The 20,326-nt window shown below is 43.8% G+C and overlaps 1 protein-coding gene across 2 annotated transcripts in view; it reads left to right on the top strand.

The window, feature by feature from the left end:
• LOC124135293 (probable G-protein coupled receptor CG31760) overlaps positions 1 to 20,326 on the top strand; it is a 288,076-nt gene that overhangs the window by 194,721 nt on the left and 73,029 nt on the right. For both annotated transcript variants that reach the window (XM_046500559.2, XM_046500560.2), the window contains exons 5-6: positions 3,562 to 3,705; positions 4,529 to 4,720. In XM_046500559.2, the coding sequence (XP_046356515.1) occupies positions 3,562 to 3,705; positions 4,529 to 4,720 (336 nt within the window). The remainder of the gene's footprint in view (positions 1 to 3,561; positions 3,706 to 4,528; positions 4,721 to 20,326) is intronic.

Here is a 20,326-nt window from a genome sequence, read left to right on the forward strand (position 1 = left end):
CTATGCAAATGTACACAGTCGACAACATCAAAAAATTGAATTATGCTTTCGTGGTGATTCGGAAACGTCCCATGATGCACCGCACAAAGGAAGAACCAATGCGGTTATCTCCCCTGTATACCGTTGATCTTCACGTTATTCGATTACTTCAATGCTATTATGCTGGGTACACGGACAATGAACGGTCCACATGAAACATTCCCATGTGAAATACAATGTAAGTAAACGAGATATTCTGGTAATGTTAAAGCTCGCTTCAGGGGGTTATTTTATAAATATGGCGCTGGCTTGTCAAAGAAATTGAGTTATGTCCCCCTGTTAAATCCACCCAAGACCTTGTCTAGTGACGTGACGAGAGGTCTGGTCAAGTGACGTGACGAGACGGGAGGCGTTCGTGACAGGGGGCCGTATGGTCAACACATAGCCAAGTCAGGGGAAGTGTCTGCTTATCTGAACTAACGTTGCCGAGTTCAGTACTAATCAGTGAGAGCGTTGTCTACAGGGAGTTGGTCATTAAAGCATTTGATCATTGTCATTGGTGCCTAAACTATTTACTCTTAATGGGTTAGAGAATAATAAAGGAAAATCCCTTAAAGTGTCTGAATTTGGTTTGATGACAATATATGGTAATGGGTTCCATGAGACGTCACGAAACTGACTTTAATGCTGGTTCAACTTTGAAGAGAAAGTGGGTAAGGCTTATACTGGTATTTTAAGGACGGTCATGTCCGACGGATATCAGCTATAGTCTTACCTTGCATTAAGATACTCGTTTCTGATTGTTACTGATGGCAATTGTAACCATGTCACAGCTGACGGAAAAGGTGCAAATTTCACGCTGGGAAATGCCATCAAACCCTTGCGAATGGTGTTATAATGATTATGTTATCTCGATTCAGAACACCGATCAGATGCAGTTTAGCGAACCTACCCGAGCCTATCCGATTGTAATCCAAGGGCGATAACTCTAGATTGTTTACGTCGCGTGTGAGCTCTCAAGATGTCAGTGAAACGGTTCGCTCGCCAAACTGATGAAGACATTTTAGATCAGTGGGCGAAAATTATGACTGATAGATACGTTCGCTGTGGTCCCTCGGGGTAGGACGTGATATGGTGTGATGTACCATGTGTAAGAGTCCATATAAAACCAAACCAGTATAACAATTCGACCACTATCAGTATACACCCGACAGTATGACATCAAGGGTATGTTGTGGAAAGGGGATGTCAGTTTGTCACAACTTCAGTCATTGTTCATGGGTTATAGAGGTCCATTATTAGTGAGTGGGTTGGAACGCCACTTTGAACGATATTTCACTTATTATCCCAGAGGGGGCGGTCGGGTAGCCTAGTGGTTAAAGCGTTCACTCGTCACGCCGAAGACCCGGGTTCGATTCCCGACATGGGTACAACGCGTGAAGCCCATTTCTGGTGTCCCCTGCCGTGATATTGCTGGAATATTGCTAAAAGCGGCGTAAAACCATACTCACTCACTCACTCACTATTTCCCAGAGTGTGGCCTTGAATTGAGAGGAAAGCCCGAAGTGATCCAGGTCTTAGACGTTAACCATTTTGATAAAACCCACCAGCATGGGTATGCTGCAAACCCAGAAACATAATCAGGGCGAATCTGGCATTCCAACCCATGGTCATAGGTTCCTCGTACACCTAAGGGACGCAACTCTACAGATCCGTCGCACGCACGGATGTATGTGGTGGCCCGATCGTCTATAGCGCATCAGTTAACCTATCGCCAGGGTGTCCACCCACTTCTCCTAATTCTTTGGTAAGAGATAGGTAAAGTAATTAGGTGATGTGGGTTTACTATGCTTGACTGGATACAGGTAATAAGGTCATATGGGTATTGAAAATCCCACTCTTGAAGTAGTTACCAAAATCACAAACTAATAAATCGAGAGTGGCTTTCATTTTATATATTTGTATGAACAATGTGTCCTTTCATACACTGTTACATCCCGTGAAGATCCGGGGTAGACTAGGACTTCAGCAACCCATGCTTGTCGTAAAAGGCGACTATACTTGTCGTAAGTGGCGACTAACAATTTTCAGTTTCGTAGGTTTACGGGTATCTTTCGTGTATATAGCCCGGGTATGGTGTTGACAAACTTAGAGACATTATCAGAGCAAATGTAGGAATCGAACCAGCAATCGTAGTAAATAATACGACTCGCCCACCATTGCCTCAGAACACGTATTAACACCCTTGGGGCCCGTGCAGATCCGGTGTAGAATAGGTCTTCAGCAACCCATACTTGCCGTAAGAGGTGACTATGCTTTTCGTAAGAGGCGACTAACGGGATCGGGTGGTCAGGCTTGTTGACTTGGTTGATGCATGTCATCGTATCCCGATTGCGTGGATCGATGCTCAAGATGTCAATCACTGGATTGCCCGGTCCAGACTTGATTATTTACAGATAGTCATATAGCTAGAATATTGCAGAGTGCTGCGTTAAACAACAAACAAACAATCATACACTGTTACAAATAGCCCTTTCATACACTGTTATAAATAGAACACTATCAATCTTACACTGATAATACATCTAGTTATAGTTCAGCTATCCCACACGCCAAGAAGATGAGTGACTGGGTCGGTATAGTCCAAGATAGATAAGCGGCCATCGATGAGTCCGTCCTTGGCCCTCAGCATCCCTGGTCGACTGCAGCATAGCTACGTTTTCTAGGTGGTTGTCTAGGGGGACCACACTGCTTGGCACGTTTCATCTCGGTCCTGGATTGCTCGTTCTTTATCAGTTTCACAAAATGTGGGCTTTGATTCACTCAAGCGGTAGAAGATGATCTGGGTAATAGGCGATCCGTACATTAGGTGGTGTGGGTGGGGACCATCGCCAGCCCCAAACAAAAGTAACGAACTAGTCACCAGCAGGTGTGGGTAGTTTGAAAACAACCACAGCGAATCGCGGGGCCTTAGACGACTGGGCCACCCGTGCCCCCCGGAGATAAAGATGGTCCTGGGTGACATTGTCTATATACGTTTAAAACATCTATCACTTTGATAAAAGTCACACAGGTTAAAAACCGTCAGACAAAATTGCGGATGTTGAACCAAACATTAAAAGCGGATCTAAAACCAAACGTGCTCACTTATTTTAATAACCGACTCTGATTGACAGATTATCTGTCCCTCGTGAACAAATTGTTGAAATTATTATCAAATAACATATACACTAAGTAAGGAAAAGAATTTATGGATGAACAACTTCTTTATTACAATTAAGAGCGAGGCATTTAGAAGTTGGAGTACTAAGTAAGGAAAAGAATTTATGGATGAACAACTTCTTTATTACAATTAAGAACGTAGGCATTTTAGTACCAAGTAAGGAAAAGTAAGGAAAACTTCTTAATGCCTTGCTCTTAATTGTAATAAAGAAGTTGTTCATCCATAAATTCTTTTCCTAACTTAGTACTCCAACTTCTAAATGCCTATCAAAGAAACATATACACTTTCAGTATGTATCAGCATCTCAAGTTGCAGATTTTCTGCCGATTCCTTGGTAACACCGAATGCTTGTGTTTCAGTGTGAACCTCTTCCTGGGCGTGGCTTCCGTCGTGGCTCCTACTCGTGCTTCTGTAAAGATGGTTATTATTTCCCCGATATATCGGTTGAAGACAAGTTCTACAAAGGACAAGAAGTAGAGGAACAGTTTGCAAGAAAACGAAAAGTAAGTCAATTTGTATTACATGTGTCAGTACCCGTAAAGATCCGGGTTAGAATAGGTCTTCGGCACACTATACTTGTCGTAAGAGGCGACTAACGGGATCGGGTGGTCAGGCTTCCTGACTTGGTTGATGCATGTCATCGTATCCTAATTGCGTAGACCGATGTTCATGATGCAAGACGGCAACTTTTGTTTGTTTGTTTCTTTGTTGTTTAACGCCGCACTCAGCAATATTCAAGCTATATGACGGCGGTCAGTGAATATTCGAGCCTGGACCAGATCGTTCGAGCGACTATGTAAAAGGCGACTATGCTTGTCGTAAGAGGCGACTAACGCTATCGGGTGGTCAGGCTCGCTGACTTGGTTGATGCATGTCATCTGCGTTTATCGATGGTATGATGCCAATCACTGGATTGTCTGGTCCAGACTCGATTATTTACAGACCGCCGTCTTGTAGCTGGAATATTACTGAGTGCGGCGTTAAACAACAAACAAACAAACAAACAACACCCTTGGACATCGACATGTCAGATACGTGTACCATTGATCGAACCAAAGCAAGTTGTTGCACCCGAGCCTGTTTTTCATAGAAACAAGGTAAATGTCTCCCACTGAGCGTGGTTGGTCACGAGTTGTCAAGTGATCATTGGTGCCGCAACATGCTATTCAGAGTGGCGTCCCTTTCCTGTTGGTCGTACATTCGATTCCCCGATTGGACCCAATTTTGATCCTTGGCCTTTGCTTTATACCCCGAGAGACACTTGTGTCGCACGTGACGTGAATCTGAAAGCATGGAAATTAGATACAATTGTTTCTATATTTACAGAGCAAGCCCAACACTTACGACTCGTTCAAGTGTTTAAAATGCGCCCCTGGCTGTGACACATGCATTGATTCAAGTCCGTGCGTTTTGACCTTGAACTGGATTCAGAGGTCAATAGAGCTGGCAGTATCTGGCCTCATCATGTGTTTTATCGCATTCCTCGTCTGGTTCACCTACCAGTACAAAGAGGTCAAGGTAAGGTTGCCTAAAGATCAATATTTTTTGTTGTTGTTGTTGTTGTTTGTTGTTGTTGTTGTTGTTGTTTAACGTTGCATTCCAAAATATTCCAGCTATGTAAAGGCCAATTGTAAATAATCGAGTCTGGACCAGACAAACTAGTGATTGATATGCAGAGCAACGATATACGCCTGGAGGTACGATGACATGCGATCAAAGTCACCGAGCCTGACCACCCGATCCATTAGCTTACGAGAAAAGTCAAGTCCTTGCAGATATGTATGTCATAAAAACAACAGTGTCCTTTACTTAGCTGCTGAGATACACTAGTCGTTGGTACAAACCCCAGTCATTATTATTATTATTATTATTGTTATTGTTATTAGTATTATTATTATCATCATCATCATCATTTTTATTATTATTATTACTATTATTATTACACCTCTGAGGTCTTGTGATGGAGCGTCCGCCCGCAGAGCGGAAGGTCGGTGGTGCGATCCCCGTTCGCATTCTTTCACGGCAGGAACGCCACATCATAGCTGACGTAGTGTCCCAAATTATAGCGCGTTAAACACACATATTCGCTCGCATGTGTACGGGGTAGCCCTACACATATGCATGTGTATGTATTGGGCAACTAATGCAAACACGAAATAAATCCATCGCTTATTTCGTTTTCCCATGATTTTCGTTCAATTATTTGTATCGTCATTGCATCTTTTACATTAATTCACGCGCTGCTTTTGAGACTACCCACATCAAATTATATATCTGAAATGGGACCATAACAGTGGATCACATATAAAAATATTCACTCAGCCGGAACGAAATTACCATAACAGAATTGCGCCATAATTTATCATTTTAAAATTTTACACCCAGGTAAAAGTATGGTGACGTGGAATTCTTTCACTTAAAACCTTTATTTGAATTTCTGGATTTGTACCAAGGACAATCTTTATGAACAATCTCGAACAAACGCAACCAACCAATTGTCGGTGATAATACATATTTTTTTGCGAGAGATAATGAATGTTCGGGAGAAATTGCTTCAAATGGTCTCTCTGAATAAGGCAAGAAAGCCAGGCCCATATCAATTCCACACCAAACCACGTTCGGAAGTGGAGAGTTCAGAAAACAACCACTTTTGATTGCTTAGATGAGATTTCATTGTGCCAGTGAAAATGACGAGCCTTATGAATGCTTAAATCCGGTTCCTCGCAGCGTGACGTCGCCCGTCAATTTAACGTCCACACCATTTGGCACGTATGGCGACGTTATCAACGACGTCAGAGACCGCCCCGCAGTGGTCGCCCACCCGTGACAACCACTCACCAAGACACATGGAATCGAAGCACGCATCTTCGACGAGGGTTCCAGACGGAAACTCTCACTGCCAGTACCATCTCTGGAAACAGATGCATATCTGGGAGGACAGGTTGACGACGTCTTCGCATCTCAGCATCCGTGAGAGGCGCCGAGCTAGCCCGACCGGCAACATCAACGTCAACGTCTCCAGCGGTGCAGACAACACTTGCGTCAGTGGAAAAGGATTCTCTTCGGAGTCGAGCCACGTTTTCTTCTTCACCAATCCGTTGGCAGGACACGACGTCGTGTCTACAGACGTCAAGTCGAACGCTACGTCACGCCATGTCTTCTTGAAGGCGATTGCTGTGGAGGTGGTGACGTTATGATCTTGGGTGGAATAACGGCTACAGGAGGCTGGAAGGATTGTGATTGATTGTGATTTGACTTCTGCAAGAAAGCGGGGTTAGAGTTTGCAAAGGGCCGTTTTAACGTTTTAACATTTTTCACAACAGACCACGTGTTGCAAGTGTTGTGCAGTAACATCTAACCCAGAACAATGTTTATTTATCATCCAAAACTGGCTCCCACAGGAGATATCGCTTGGATTAGATCAATGAAAATACATCACAATGCTTTGCAGACCATTGTGACGTCACTGTTACCATGACGTCACAATCAAATGACATCACTAATGGCTCTGCTACTGAAGCTGTTAGCAGTACTTTTTACACTGAAGACACTGCTAATTACAGTCTACAAATTGAAAAAGTTGGAAGAATGATGTTGGATGATAAATAAAATCTCACCCTCGTGTCTTTTGATATCAAATATATCAACACTCGTTGATAAAAGTGGCAAAAATCCTCGGCAAGCCTCGGAATTTTTCCACTTTTGTCAACACGTGTTGATATATTTGATATCAAATGACACTCGGGTGAGATTCTCTGTGTGTACCCTGTTCTGCTAGATCCCCTGATCTGTCACCAATCGAACATGTCTGGGATGAAATGGACCGACGTTTGTGACGTCTTCCAACCCTTCCAACAACGTTGCAGAAACTCCTGTTTATCCTTCACCGCTCTTGCCCCTTACCGTTCCTTCATAAATTTATTTTTTATATAGATTTTATCATCTTTGAGTATCATATTGATTTCAGATAAATATGAATCCACTTTTACATTGTCAAAATTTGGAATTTCAATTTTATAGGATTTATTAGATTCTATTAACTGTTATTTCGTTTTTGTAAATATCGTCAAAATCAATTTTCAATTGGGGACCAACCATTTAATATGAGAAGGTGGATGATGGTGGATTCCGGGCTGGGATTTCCGTTTGAGAAAAACTATGTTTTACTCTCTCATAACAAAAGAGCCAAAAAATTTGTTTGACCAACAACACATTGTCAGAACATTCTCCATGGCCAGACACCGATTCTGCTTTTTGAGTAAACCCTGATACGAATTATTTTAACAGCCTTTACGTGAAAAGATTTTTTTATTTTTTTTTAAAAACAAAACAACATTTATGCATCGGATGATGGGCGTTAAACTTGGACATTGACAAAGTCCTGATGTACCGTGTTCTACTGGAGGACATAATCACTTCTCGCGAGACATATCGGAGCTGAAGAACTCAACTATTTACGTAGGAGTGATCAAACAAAACATCTGGGGTATATAACATGTCCGCCTTTAGAACCGACATTAATTGTGCAATCTTTAGCCGTCACGAAGACGGCAATTCTGTCATCTGTGGTGGTCAAAATAAGTAATAAAGGCCAGAAGACCACGGAAGTGATAAGCAAATGATACCGTGTCGCCGATTAGCGAGAGCCTGAAGATCCCATTAAGACTTAGTTAGGCCAGTTTGATACGATGTAATTTGGTGTGGCAGCTTCAGATACTTAATTGTCGCTTTATCGGGCAACTCGCTAAATAATTGAGTTAAGGTATAGAATATATCTCACGGAGACGCCACTTAATACCTCTATCGTCAAGGTACAGACCCACGGTTGTGTAACGGTGATTTGACGAGACACTGCGACGATGTCGCCTGTTGTCGTTACTGACGCTCGCGGGAGGACGGTATTGTCATTTTCTATAGCTAGTTAGTTCATATAGATAGGTATGGCGTCCCCGCTACTGTGTGTTAAAGCAATCAGCTCACTTCTGTTGTAAAATGGACCAGTTGTAAGCGATCTCATTCTACCAGGGCATGGCTATCCTCCGTCGATGGCAACACCTCATTTTACACTACATGGAACTGGAGCGATTTGCATTAGGTGAATTGGAGACGGGAATAATGTGTCTCGGTCGCGTGATGAAAAAGCAGAGAAGAACTGTCAGTTAACCAGGATTGTATGTTATTGGTAGGGAACTACTTAGTGCGAATGATATCCGTTGTATAACCGTGTCACTTGGATCTGTATTAGTTCATAAAGTTTCACCTGTAACGAGAACTTTTCATTCATCACTGTTATTTGAGTGAGTGAGTGAGTATGGTTTTACGCCGCTTTTAGCAATATTCCAGCAATATCACGGCGGGGGACACCAGAAATATCGGAAATCGAACCCGGGTCTTCGGCGTGACGAGCAAACGCTTTAACCACTAGGCTACCCGACCGCCCCCATTGTTATTTGAAGTGAGTTGGGTTTAAGGCTGCTTTCAACCGTATTTCTTGGCGTGTCAGCCTGACGAGGTGTGAGGCTGAGTTGGTGCAGGTTTACGTTGTTGGTGACACACACGAGCACAAGCTGACACAAGCCCACGCTAGTATGATGCTGGTCATGACAAACCTGGAAATATTATTAGGGATTTGAACAAATGACCACCGGTTTCTGGCACGTTTAGGGGACGCAAGTCTACATAGCGAATAATTTAGACGACGAGGTCAGATGTATCATCAGTCCCCAGTCCCCAGTTTCATCAGTCACTATGTCCCCAGTACACCACGTGTATCATCACAGCCGACAATATCCCCAGTACACCACGTGTATCATCAGAACCGACTATATCCCCAGTACACCACGTGTATCATCAGAGCCGACTATATCCTCAGTACACCACGTGTATCATCAGAGTCGAAAACGTCCCCAATACATCACGTGTATCATCAGAGCCGACTATATCCCCAGTACACCACGTGTATCATCAGAGCCGACTATATCCCCAGTACACCACGTGTATCATCAGAGCCGACTATATCCCCAGTACACCACGTGTATCATCAGAACCGACTATATCCCCAGTACATCACGTGTATCATCAGAGCCGACTATATCCCCAGTACACCACGTGTATCATCAGAACCGACTATATCCCCAGTACACCACGTGTGTCATCAGAACCGACTATATCCCCAGTACACCACGTGTGTCATCAGAACCGACAATATCCCCAGTACACCACGTGTATCATGAGAGCCGACAATATCCCCAGTACACCACGTGTATCATGAGAGCCGACTATATCCCCAGTACATTACGTGTATCATCAGAGCCGACTATATCCCCAGTACACCACGTGTATCATCAGAACCGACTATATCCCCAGTACATTACGTGTATCATCAGAACCGACTATATCCCAAGTACATCATGTGTATCCTCAGAGCCGACTATATCCCCAGTACACCACGTGTATCATCAGAACCGACTATATCCCCAGTACATTACGTGTATCATCAGAACCGACTATATCCCCAGTACATCATGTGTATCATCAGAGCCGACGATATCCCCAGTACACCACGTGTATCATCAGAACCGACTATATCCCCAGTACACCACGTGTATCATCAGAGCCGACTATATCCCCAGTACACCACGTGTATCATCAGAGCCGACAATATCCCCAGTACATCACGTGTATCATCAGAGCCGACAATATCCCCAGTACACCACGTGTATCATCAGAGCCGACTATATCCCCAGTACACCACGTGTATCATCAGAGCCGACTATATCCCTAGTACATCATGTGTATCATCAGAGCCGACTATATCCCTAGTACATCATGTGTATCATCAGAGCCGACTATATCCCCAGTACATCACGTGTATCATCAGAGCCCACAATATCCCCAGTACACCACGTGTATCATCAGAGCCGACTATATCCCTAGTACATCATGTGTATCATCAGAACCGACTATATCCCCAGTACACCACGTGTATCATCACAGCCGACTATATCCCTAGTACATCATGTGTATCATCAGAACCGACAATATCCCCAGTACACCACGTGTATCATCAGAGCCGACTATATCCCCAGTACATCACGTGTATCATCAGAGCCCACAATATCCCCAGTACACCACGTGTATCATCAGAGCCGACTATATCCCTAGTACATCATGTGTATCATCAGAACCGACAATATCCCCAGTACACCACGTGTATCATCAGAGCCGACTATATCCCTAGTACATCATGTGTATCATCAGAACCGACAATATCCCCAGTACACCACGTGTATCATCAGAGCCGACTATATCCCCAGTACATCACGTGTATCATCAGAGCCCACAATATCCCCAGTACACCACGTGTATCATCAGAGCCGACTATATCCCTAGTACATCATGTGTATCATCAGAACCGACTATATCCCCAGTACATCACGTGTATCCTCAGAGCCCACAATATCCCCAGTACACCACGTGTATCATCAGAGCCGACTATATCCCTAGTACATCATGTGTATCATCAGAACCGACTATATCCCCAGTACACCACGTGTATCATCAGAACCGACTATATCCCCAGTACACCACGTGTATCATCAGAACCGACTATATCCCCAGTACACCACGTGTATCATCAGAACCGACTATATCCCCAGTACACCACGTGTATCATCAGAACCGACTATATCCCCAGTACACCACGTGTATCATCAGAACCGACTATATCCCCAGTACACCCCGCGTGTGATCAGAACCGACTATATCCCCAGTACACCACGTGTATCATCAGAACCGACTATATCCCCAGTACACCACGTGTATCATCAGAACCGACTATATCCTCAGTACACCACGTGTATCATCAGAACCGACTATATCCCCAGTACACCCCGCGTGTGATCAGAACCGACTATATCCCCAGTACACCACGTGTATCATCAGAACCGACTATATCCCCAGTACACCACGTGTATCATCAGAGCCGACAATATCCCCAGTACACCACGTGTATCATCAGAGCCGACTATATCCCCAGTACACCACGTGTATCCTCAGAGCCGACAATATCCCCAGTACACCACGTGTATCATCAGAGCCGACTATATCCCCAGTACACCACGTGTATCATCAGAACCGACTATATCCCCAGTACACCACGTGTATCATCACAGCCCACAATATCCCCAGTACACCACGTGTATCATCAGAACCGACTATATCCCCAGTACACCCCGCGTGTGATCAGAACCGACTATATCCCCAGTACACCACGTGTATCATCACAGCCCACAATATCCCCAGCACACCCCGCGTGTGATCAGAACCGACTATATCCCCAGTACACCACGTGTATCATCAGAGCCGACTATATCCCTAGTACATCATGTGTATCATCAGAACCGACTATATCCCTAGTACACCACGTGTATCATCAGAGCCGACTATATCCCCAGTACACCACGTGTATCATCACAGCCCACAATATCCCCAGCACACCCCGCGTGTGATCAGAACCGACTATATCCCCAGTACACCACGTGTATCATCAGAGCCGACTATATCCCTAGTACATCATGTGTATCATCAGAACCGACTATATCCCTAGTACACCACGTGTATCATCAGAGCCGACTATATCCCTAGTACATCATGTGTATCATCAGAACCGACTATATCCCTAGTACATCATGTGTATCATCAGAACCGACTATATCCCCAGTACACCACGTGTATCATCAGAGCCGACTATATCCCTAGTACACCACGTGTATCATCAGAGCCGACTATATCCCCAGTACATCACGTGTATCATCAGAACCGACTATATCCCCAGTACACCACGTGTATCATCAGAGCCGACAATATCCCCAGTACACCACATGTATCATCAGAGCCGACGATATCCTCAGTACATCACGTGTATCATCAGAGCCCACAATATCCCCAGTACACCACGTGTATCATCAGAGCCGACTATATCCCTAGTACATCATGTGTATCATCAGAGCCGACTATATACCCAGTACATCACGTGTATCATCAGAGCCGACAATATCCCTAGTACATCATGTGTATCATCAGAGCCGACTATATCCCCAGTACACCACGTGTATCATCAGAGCCGACGATATCCTCAGTACACCACGTGTATCATCAGAGCCGACGATATCCTCAGTACACCACGTGTATCATCAGAGCCGACTATATCCCCAGTACACCACGTGTATCATCAGAACCGACTATATCCCCAGTACACCACGTGTATCATCAGAGCCGACTATATCCCTAGTACATCACGTGTATCATCAGAGCCGACTATATCCCCAGTACATCACGTGTATCATCAGAGCCGACTATATCCCTAGTACATCATGTGTATCATCAGAGCCGACTATATCCCCAGTACACCACGTGTATCATCAGAGCCGACGATATCCTCAGTACACCACGTGTATCATCAGAGCCGACGATATCCTCAGTACACCACGTGTATCATCAGAGCCGACGATATCCTCAGTACACCACGTGTATCATCAGAGCCGACGATATCCTCAGTACACCACGTGTATCATCAGAGCCGACTATATCCCCAGTACACCACGTGTATCATCAGAGCCGACGATATCCCCAGTACATCACGTGTATCATCAGAGCCGACTATATCCCCAGTACACCACGTGTATCATCAGAGCCGACTATATCCCCAGTACACCACGTGTATCATCAGAACCGACTATATCCTCAGTACACCACGTGTATCATCAGAGCCGACGATATCCTCAGTACACCACGTGTATCATCAGAGCCGACTATATCCCCAGTACACCACGTGTATCATCAGAACCGACTATATCCCCAGTACACCACGTGTATCATCAGAGCCGACTATATCCCCAGTACATCACGTGTATCATCAGAGCCGACTATATCCCCAGTACACCACGTGTATCATCAGAGCCGACTATATCCCCAGTACACCACGTGTATCATCAGAGCCGACTATATCCCCAGTACACCACGTGTATCATCAGAGCCGACTATATCCCCAGTACACCACGTGTATCATCAGAGGCGACTATATCCCCAGTACACCACGTGTATCATCAGAGCCGACTATATCCCCAGTACACCACGTGTATCATCAGAGCCGACTATATCCCTAGTACATCACGTGTATCATCAGAGCCGACTATATCCCTAGTACATCATGTGTATCATCAGAGCCGACTATATCCCCAGTACACCACGTGTATCATCAGAGCCGACGATATCCTCAGTACACCACGTGTATCATCAGAGCCGACGATATCCTCAGTACACCACGTGTATCATCAGAGCCGACGATATCCTCAGTACACCACGTGTATCATCAGAGCCGACGATATCCTCAGTACACCACGTGTATCATCAGAGCCGACTATATCCCCAGTACACCACGTGTATCATCAGAGCCGACGATATCCCCAGTACATCACGTGTATCATCAGAGCCGACTATATCCCCAGTACACCACGTGTATCATCAGAGCCGACTATATCCCCAGTACACCACGTGTATCATCAGAGCCGACTATATCCCCAGTACATCACGTGTATCATCAGAGCCGACTATATCCTCAGTACACCACGTGTATCATCAGAGCCGACAATATCCCCAGTACACCACGTGTATCATCAGAGCCGACTATATCCCTAGTACATCATGTGTATCATCAGAGCCGACTATATCCCTAGTACACCACGTGTATCATCAGAACCGACTATATCCCCAGTACACCACGTGTATCATCAGAGCCGACTATATCCCCAGTACACCACGTGTATCATCAGAGCCGACGATATCCTCAGTACATCACGTGTATCATCAGAGCCCACAATATCCCCAGCACACCCCGCGTGTGATCAGAACCGACTTATCCCCCGGCTAAATCACTAATTCATGGCTTCAGTTGAATTGGATCCATGAAATAGTACACCATTTACTAAAACAAATACGATTCGTGTAAATGTTATGCTTTCGGGGATTAATTTCTTGCTCGTTTTGCTTTAAAATATCGTAAATTGATATAGAAAATCTTTTCACCATATGTTATACTGTTGTATTTTTATTTCAAAAAGCTAAAATAGAAACTAGAGTACTCTTTGGTTTTTCATACTGCAATCAATGCCACAATGCATATCCTCCAGTTAAAAGACGTATTGTTATCTTGTAAATGTAAAAAGTGGCATGCGTCCTCTAGCCTTGTGTAAAACCATATTGACCTACATCTGTCACAGATCCTCTGTTCCCAGGTGGTGTGTGTGGTTGTTCGCGCTATAATTAAGCCCCTGATTTGGTTTGATCAAATTTAGCTTCTTTAATTGACACGCCGCCGTGATATTGTTGCTTTATTGCCGATGGCTCGCATACTATTCACCCATTAGCTCGCGTTTGTTTATCCAGATGCCACTATGCTTTAAGTGTAAGAGACATTTTTAATGAAACATTTTATACAGCAACAAAACCATGCTACTGGCAGTCATACTGTTGATTCGCTGGGCACAGTGGCGTCCATCCGCCATGTCAGGATGCGATAATCGTTGGTTTGAATAGTTCGCCCTGATTTTGTTTCTACGTTCTCGTTTGTTTCATCAATGAAAAACCGCCTCCGTGGTCTAGTGGAAGAGCGTCCGCCCGGAGAGCGGAAGGTCCGGGGTTCGATCCCCGGCCGCGTCATACCAAAAGACGTTAAAAGATGGTACTTGTTGTTACCCTGTCTGGCGCTCGGCATTAAGGGGCTAAAACAAGGACTGGTCGGCTCGGAGTCAGTATACTGTGTATATATACTATATAAGTGCAATAATCTTGGACGCGACGTTAAACCCAATTTCACCTCACCTCACCTCACCTCACCTCACCTCACCTCACCTCACCTCACCTCATCAATGTATAAATGTCGAAGACCTTTATCACTTCGGGCTTTTCTCCCACATGAAGCAGACCCGCTGTGATACAACTGGCGTACTGTTAAAGCGGCATTATATACTGTAAATCTTGATATTAACGCAAGCGGGAATTAAATGCGAGTGGACTTTGCTCGCATTATTAAACATCGCGCTCAGCGCTAATAAGCGGTGCTATTTGGTGTGTGATTGGATTAATGTAAGGTTGGATTAAGGTGAGGATTCTCCTGTAAACCTGACAGAGGACATTTTGTTTAGATATAAATCCACTGATGCTTGAGAGGAGAGGGTGTCGCATTCATATTGAGTCGCATTTTTTGTCTGATGAGGGATCGAAGCAAAACTTATTGTTTTTCAGCTTATTCTGGAACTCATCCCATCCTCCTCTGGAACTCATCCCATCCTCCTCCAAGAAAATTAAACTGAAGCCACCAAATGGTCGTCACCCCGCCCCTAACAGTAGAGAGGGAATACATGTGTGTGTGTGTGTGTGTGTGTGTGTGTGTGTGTGTGTGTGTGTGTGTGTGTGTGTGTTTATAACATTTTACTATATAATCATATACATATATTTAAGTCAATTCCAATGAATTAATAAGTCCATAATAACTTCACAAACTGCTAATTTCATCATAACTTTAATATGACAGGTCGCGATCCAACTGGCATTCTGTTGAAAGCGGCGTTAAACTCAACCCACCCTTCTTTCAAAATAAACCTGAATCATTTTCCCACCCAAGTTTATCACAGTACGAGATCTTTTGTAACAGTTTCACAAACTATTCACCTGTTCGTGTCCGATTTATGCCGAGGAAACCCGATTATATTGAATTCCCCGCTTCAATTCACCATTAATCCAATAACACTACCAACAGTTTCATTCGTCACCACTCGCCCCTTTCCGTAAGAAGTCTCCTTTGCCTGTCAATTATATGTGCAAAAACACGACAACCGATAAAAATGTGAAGATGACTTTACTTGTTAAGTAGTTTGGTCAAAGAAACCCTCTTTGATATTTGACGGGTTTTTTGGAACAGTATGTTTCTAATTACAGACCATATACAATTGTTTTACTATACTGCGTGACAAGTAGTTATAAATGACCCCACGATATACTTAGAAAGTATCCAAACCAAAGTTGATTATTTACTTTCGATGTCCGATTGCGCGAAGACGGAACCAAGTTGACAAAATGGCCACGGAACGCCCATTCGGCTTGTCTCGGAATGCCACGAGTGCCAGCAGCCTGTTCCCTTCACGAGTTCTACGAGGCGTGTGTGTGAATGTCAATATTATGAACAGCCCTAAATGGCACGTCTATTGCTTACCCTCAGTGTGTGCGGAGTGTCTGACACCGCCGATCATGTCCGTCGCCTATCGGTTATATTGGCCGTCGTGTCTGAAACAATCTTCAGACTTATGACAAGTGGGCTGCAATGAGGTGTGCGATAGCTCTGATATAACTCCAGACTCGCTCCCAATAAGATCGACGAGTGTCTCTGGGTTTAAATGCATGTCACGCCCCGTCAGGTTTGGTTGAAGCTGAACTGACTGAATGCACATCCCGCATACAAGCTGAATCAAGTCTTAGAGTAGACGCGATCAGTGACAGGCGATCTGAATGTTTCTGAGCAGAAGGTTCTTCCTCGTGTCCTTATGTGTCTGTGACGGTGCGACTGGTGGGGCAGGATACGCTCACATTTTCGCGAACACCTTGTATATCATTATTATTTTATAGTGATTCATAAACACATGATCACCATATAGTCGGTATATACAGTGGATTCAGTCTTAAGTACAGAGGGCGGTCGGGTAGCCTAGTGGTTAAAGCGTTCGCTCGTCACGCTGAAGACCCAGGTTCGATTCCCGACATGGGTACAACGTGTGATGCCCATTTCTGGTGTCCCCCACCGTGATATTGCTGGAATATTGCTAAAAGCGGCGTAAAACCATACTCACTCACTCACTTTAGTACAGATGTCTTTTGATAATGGAAAACAAACTTGTCGTTTTATATTTATGTTTAGATATCAAATTACGTACCAGATAATAGCCTGAGAAAATGGTAGAAAGGGATATTATTAAACAGAATTCCATGTTTAAAACACACTGCTCTGGATGCCAATTAAGATCATCAAATAATCAGGTTCTTGTGACTTAGAGGAACTGACAAATATGTTATGGGTTTATATTTTAATGTCATATAAAAAATATAACGGCTTAAGATCTGGAATATGTTTCAAATCGGATGGAGGTTAATAGGGAATAAGTACTACTATATTACTATAGTTAATCTGTCATGGTATCCGGCGGATTAACTGTTAATATGAAAGAATCGGGAGGTCCTTAACTTTTTCTAAGTAGTATATAAAGAAATGAAGTATTCGTATGTTTTAACGCCATGTGTAACTGTATTTCGGTGATGTCACAGTGTGTCTGCTCACGCTCACGCAGCACATTGCTAACAAATCAAAGATAATAAAATACGGGTTATCTGGGATTCGTACCCATGATCATCGGATCCTTGAATGGCTAAGGGACGCAATTCTGGTCGACGAATGAATAGCGTGACGATCAGTAACAGAGTTTTGATTAATTTTTTTTTTATTTTTTATTTTTTTTTTTTTTTTTTTTTTTTTTGTTTTGGGGGGGGGGGGGGGGGGAGAATCTACCGTTTTCGGTCCTAAAAATGACATCATCATGAAACTAGAAGGGACTGACGTGAGTGAGTGGATATTGTTTTCCGCCGCGGTCGCCGCCCCTAAATATTCGAATCAAAGTCAGTACTCATGGTCGACAGTATGGTCGACACACGTCATCCAGATAATATGATACAATATTAAACAGGTGACTCTTACTTTTGTTTGTTTGTTTGTTTGTTTGTTTCTTATGTTTAACGCCGCGATAGTACAGCAATATGGACTTTCTGAAATGACTCATTGATATTATGGCTTTGGGGCTGGAGTGTTTTTCGAGGCGGTTAAGTGAACATTCTCTACAAGATTCATGCAAGACCTATAAACCGAATGATTTTTTCAATTGAATTCTCTACGAATATTCTCCTGTAATAACACTGTCTCGTGTCACTCTTCCTTCCAAGAAGAGATTAACGATACTTGAGAATGCATAATAATGCACAATCTTAATTATGCATCGTGACTGTAACGTGTTCGATATCCGATATACCTGATGATCTTGATACTGGATCTGTCTTGACCTAACGAGCTCTAACTATGTTCTGTATTTTAACCTTGGTGTATGGGATAAACTATATTTATTAAGAAAAAACAACTTTCTTCTACGCTATTTTGTTCTAAAGTAGCAGTTTGTCAGCTCAGGGGCTCCGTTTATCGTTATGCCGAGTGGGTGAAATTAACCCTTACCGTATGAAAGTTTTGAAATTAACCCTTACCGTATAAAAGTTTGATGAAATAAAACACAATAAAACCAACACTCGCATTGAAATACGATACACGGTCGTTATTTTCTTTTTTCCTCGTCAGTAATCCGACGGGTTCCCATTAGTGTCGTGATCACAATAATGGACACTCATTCGGTTACAAAGAAAAATTTGGAAACCATTTTCATGACAGTGCCGAATTTCTGATCCTCTGGTTGCCATGACAAACCCCAGTAGTGACATAATTCTTTCCTTGGTGTCTGGTAACTTTGAACCATAATCTCTCATTTGTAACGCACATAATCAGAAGTTTTCACCCTGGCCTAGGTAGTTATCTCTCGTAATGTGATTTTAATCAGGAGCATGTGTCATTCAGTCGATATGTTTTGCAAACTCGAAAATAATGACATTGATCACACGCCGGACGTCTTGCAGGACGCTATATTCATGAAATACACATTTATTATTCCCGACTGTGAATGGTTAATCTTCCACTAACAACAATATGTTACATGCCACCATGGTAGTTGAGTTCCTCAACAATTGATCTTCCAGTTTGTGACAAGAAGGTGTTGGGAAATTTTTGGGGAGGGGTATTTTTTAAAATCATCTATTACGGTGAGTTAGGGTGAAATGGGGTTTAACTACGCGTCCAAGATTATTGCACTTATATAGCGACGTGCATGTACGTGTGTGTGTTTTTGTGGCTGCTTGTACTAGTCCGGACTGATGCCGATTTATAGTGCTATCTCACTGAGATACCATACCGCAGTTTAACATGGATACCCCACTCAGACACAGTATACTGACTCCGAGCCCCTAAATGCCGAGCGTCAGACAGGGTAACAAAAGTACTATCTTTTAACGTCTTTTGGTATGACGCGGCCGGGATCGAACCCCGGACCTCCGGCTCTCCGGGCGAACGCTCTACCACTAGACCACGGAGGCGGTCCATCTATTACGGAAAAAGGGGAAGGGGGAATTTTGTCCCAAAGCATAACCCTCTAAAATAAATTGTGCACTGAACAAGCTGTGGGTTCTGAAACATGGTAATTTGGTCCAAAGAGTTTGGGTCCATTTTTCAGAATGAGTAAGTAAATTGGGTTTGGCGTCGCTTGTAACAGTATTACTGTTAAATAACAGCTGTTAGCTTAATGTGGGATGCAATCCTGAAGTAATGCAAGTCTCAGATTCTCTTTTCAGAGAACCGCCTCCGTGGTCTAGTGGTAGAGGGTCCGCCTGGAGAGCGGAAGGTCCGGGATTCGATCCCCGACCGCGTCATACCAAAAGACGTTAAAAGATGGTACTTGTTGTTACCCTGTCTGGCGCTCGGCATTAAGGGGCTAAAACAAGGACTGGTCGGCTCGGAGTCAGTATACTGTGTCTGAGCGGGGTATTCATGTTAAACTGCGGCATGGTATCTCAGTGAGCTAGCACTACAAATCGGCATCAGTCCGGACTAGTAAAAGCAGCCACACACATACATACACGTGCATGCACGTCGCTATATAAGTGCTATAATCTTGGACGCGACGTTAAACCCCATTTCACCTCACCTCACCTCCTTTCAGAGAAGTAATATTATACATGTATAACTGGAAGCGTTGGCTGTCGAGCCCCGAGCCCCCTCCACACAACCCCTCCCCGAAACCACCCCGAACGTGGTTGGGACCCACAACACAATGGTGCCAGTGATTGACTATAATTGCGTATATATTGCGTTGGAAGCCATATACAATTTCACCTTATGTTGATTAAAATGTTAAGGACGCACTATCGATT

This window comes from Haliotis rufescens, unplaced genomic scaffold (assembly GCF_023055435.1).
Source record: "Haliotis rufescens isolate VD_foot unplaced genomic scaffold, xgHalRufe1.0.p SCAF_19, whole genome shotgun sequence".
NCBI classification, from domain to species: domain Eukaryota; kingdom Metazoa; phylum Mollusca; class Gastropoda; order Lepetellida; family Haliotidae; genus Haliotis; species Haliotis rufescens.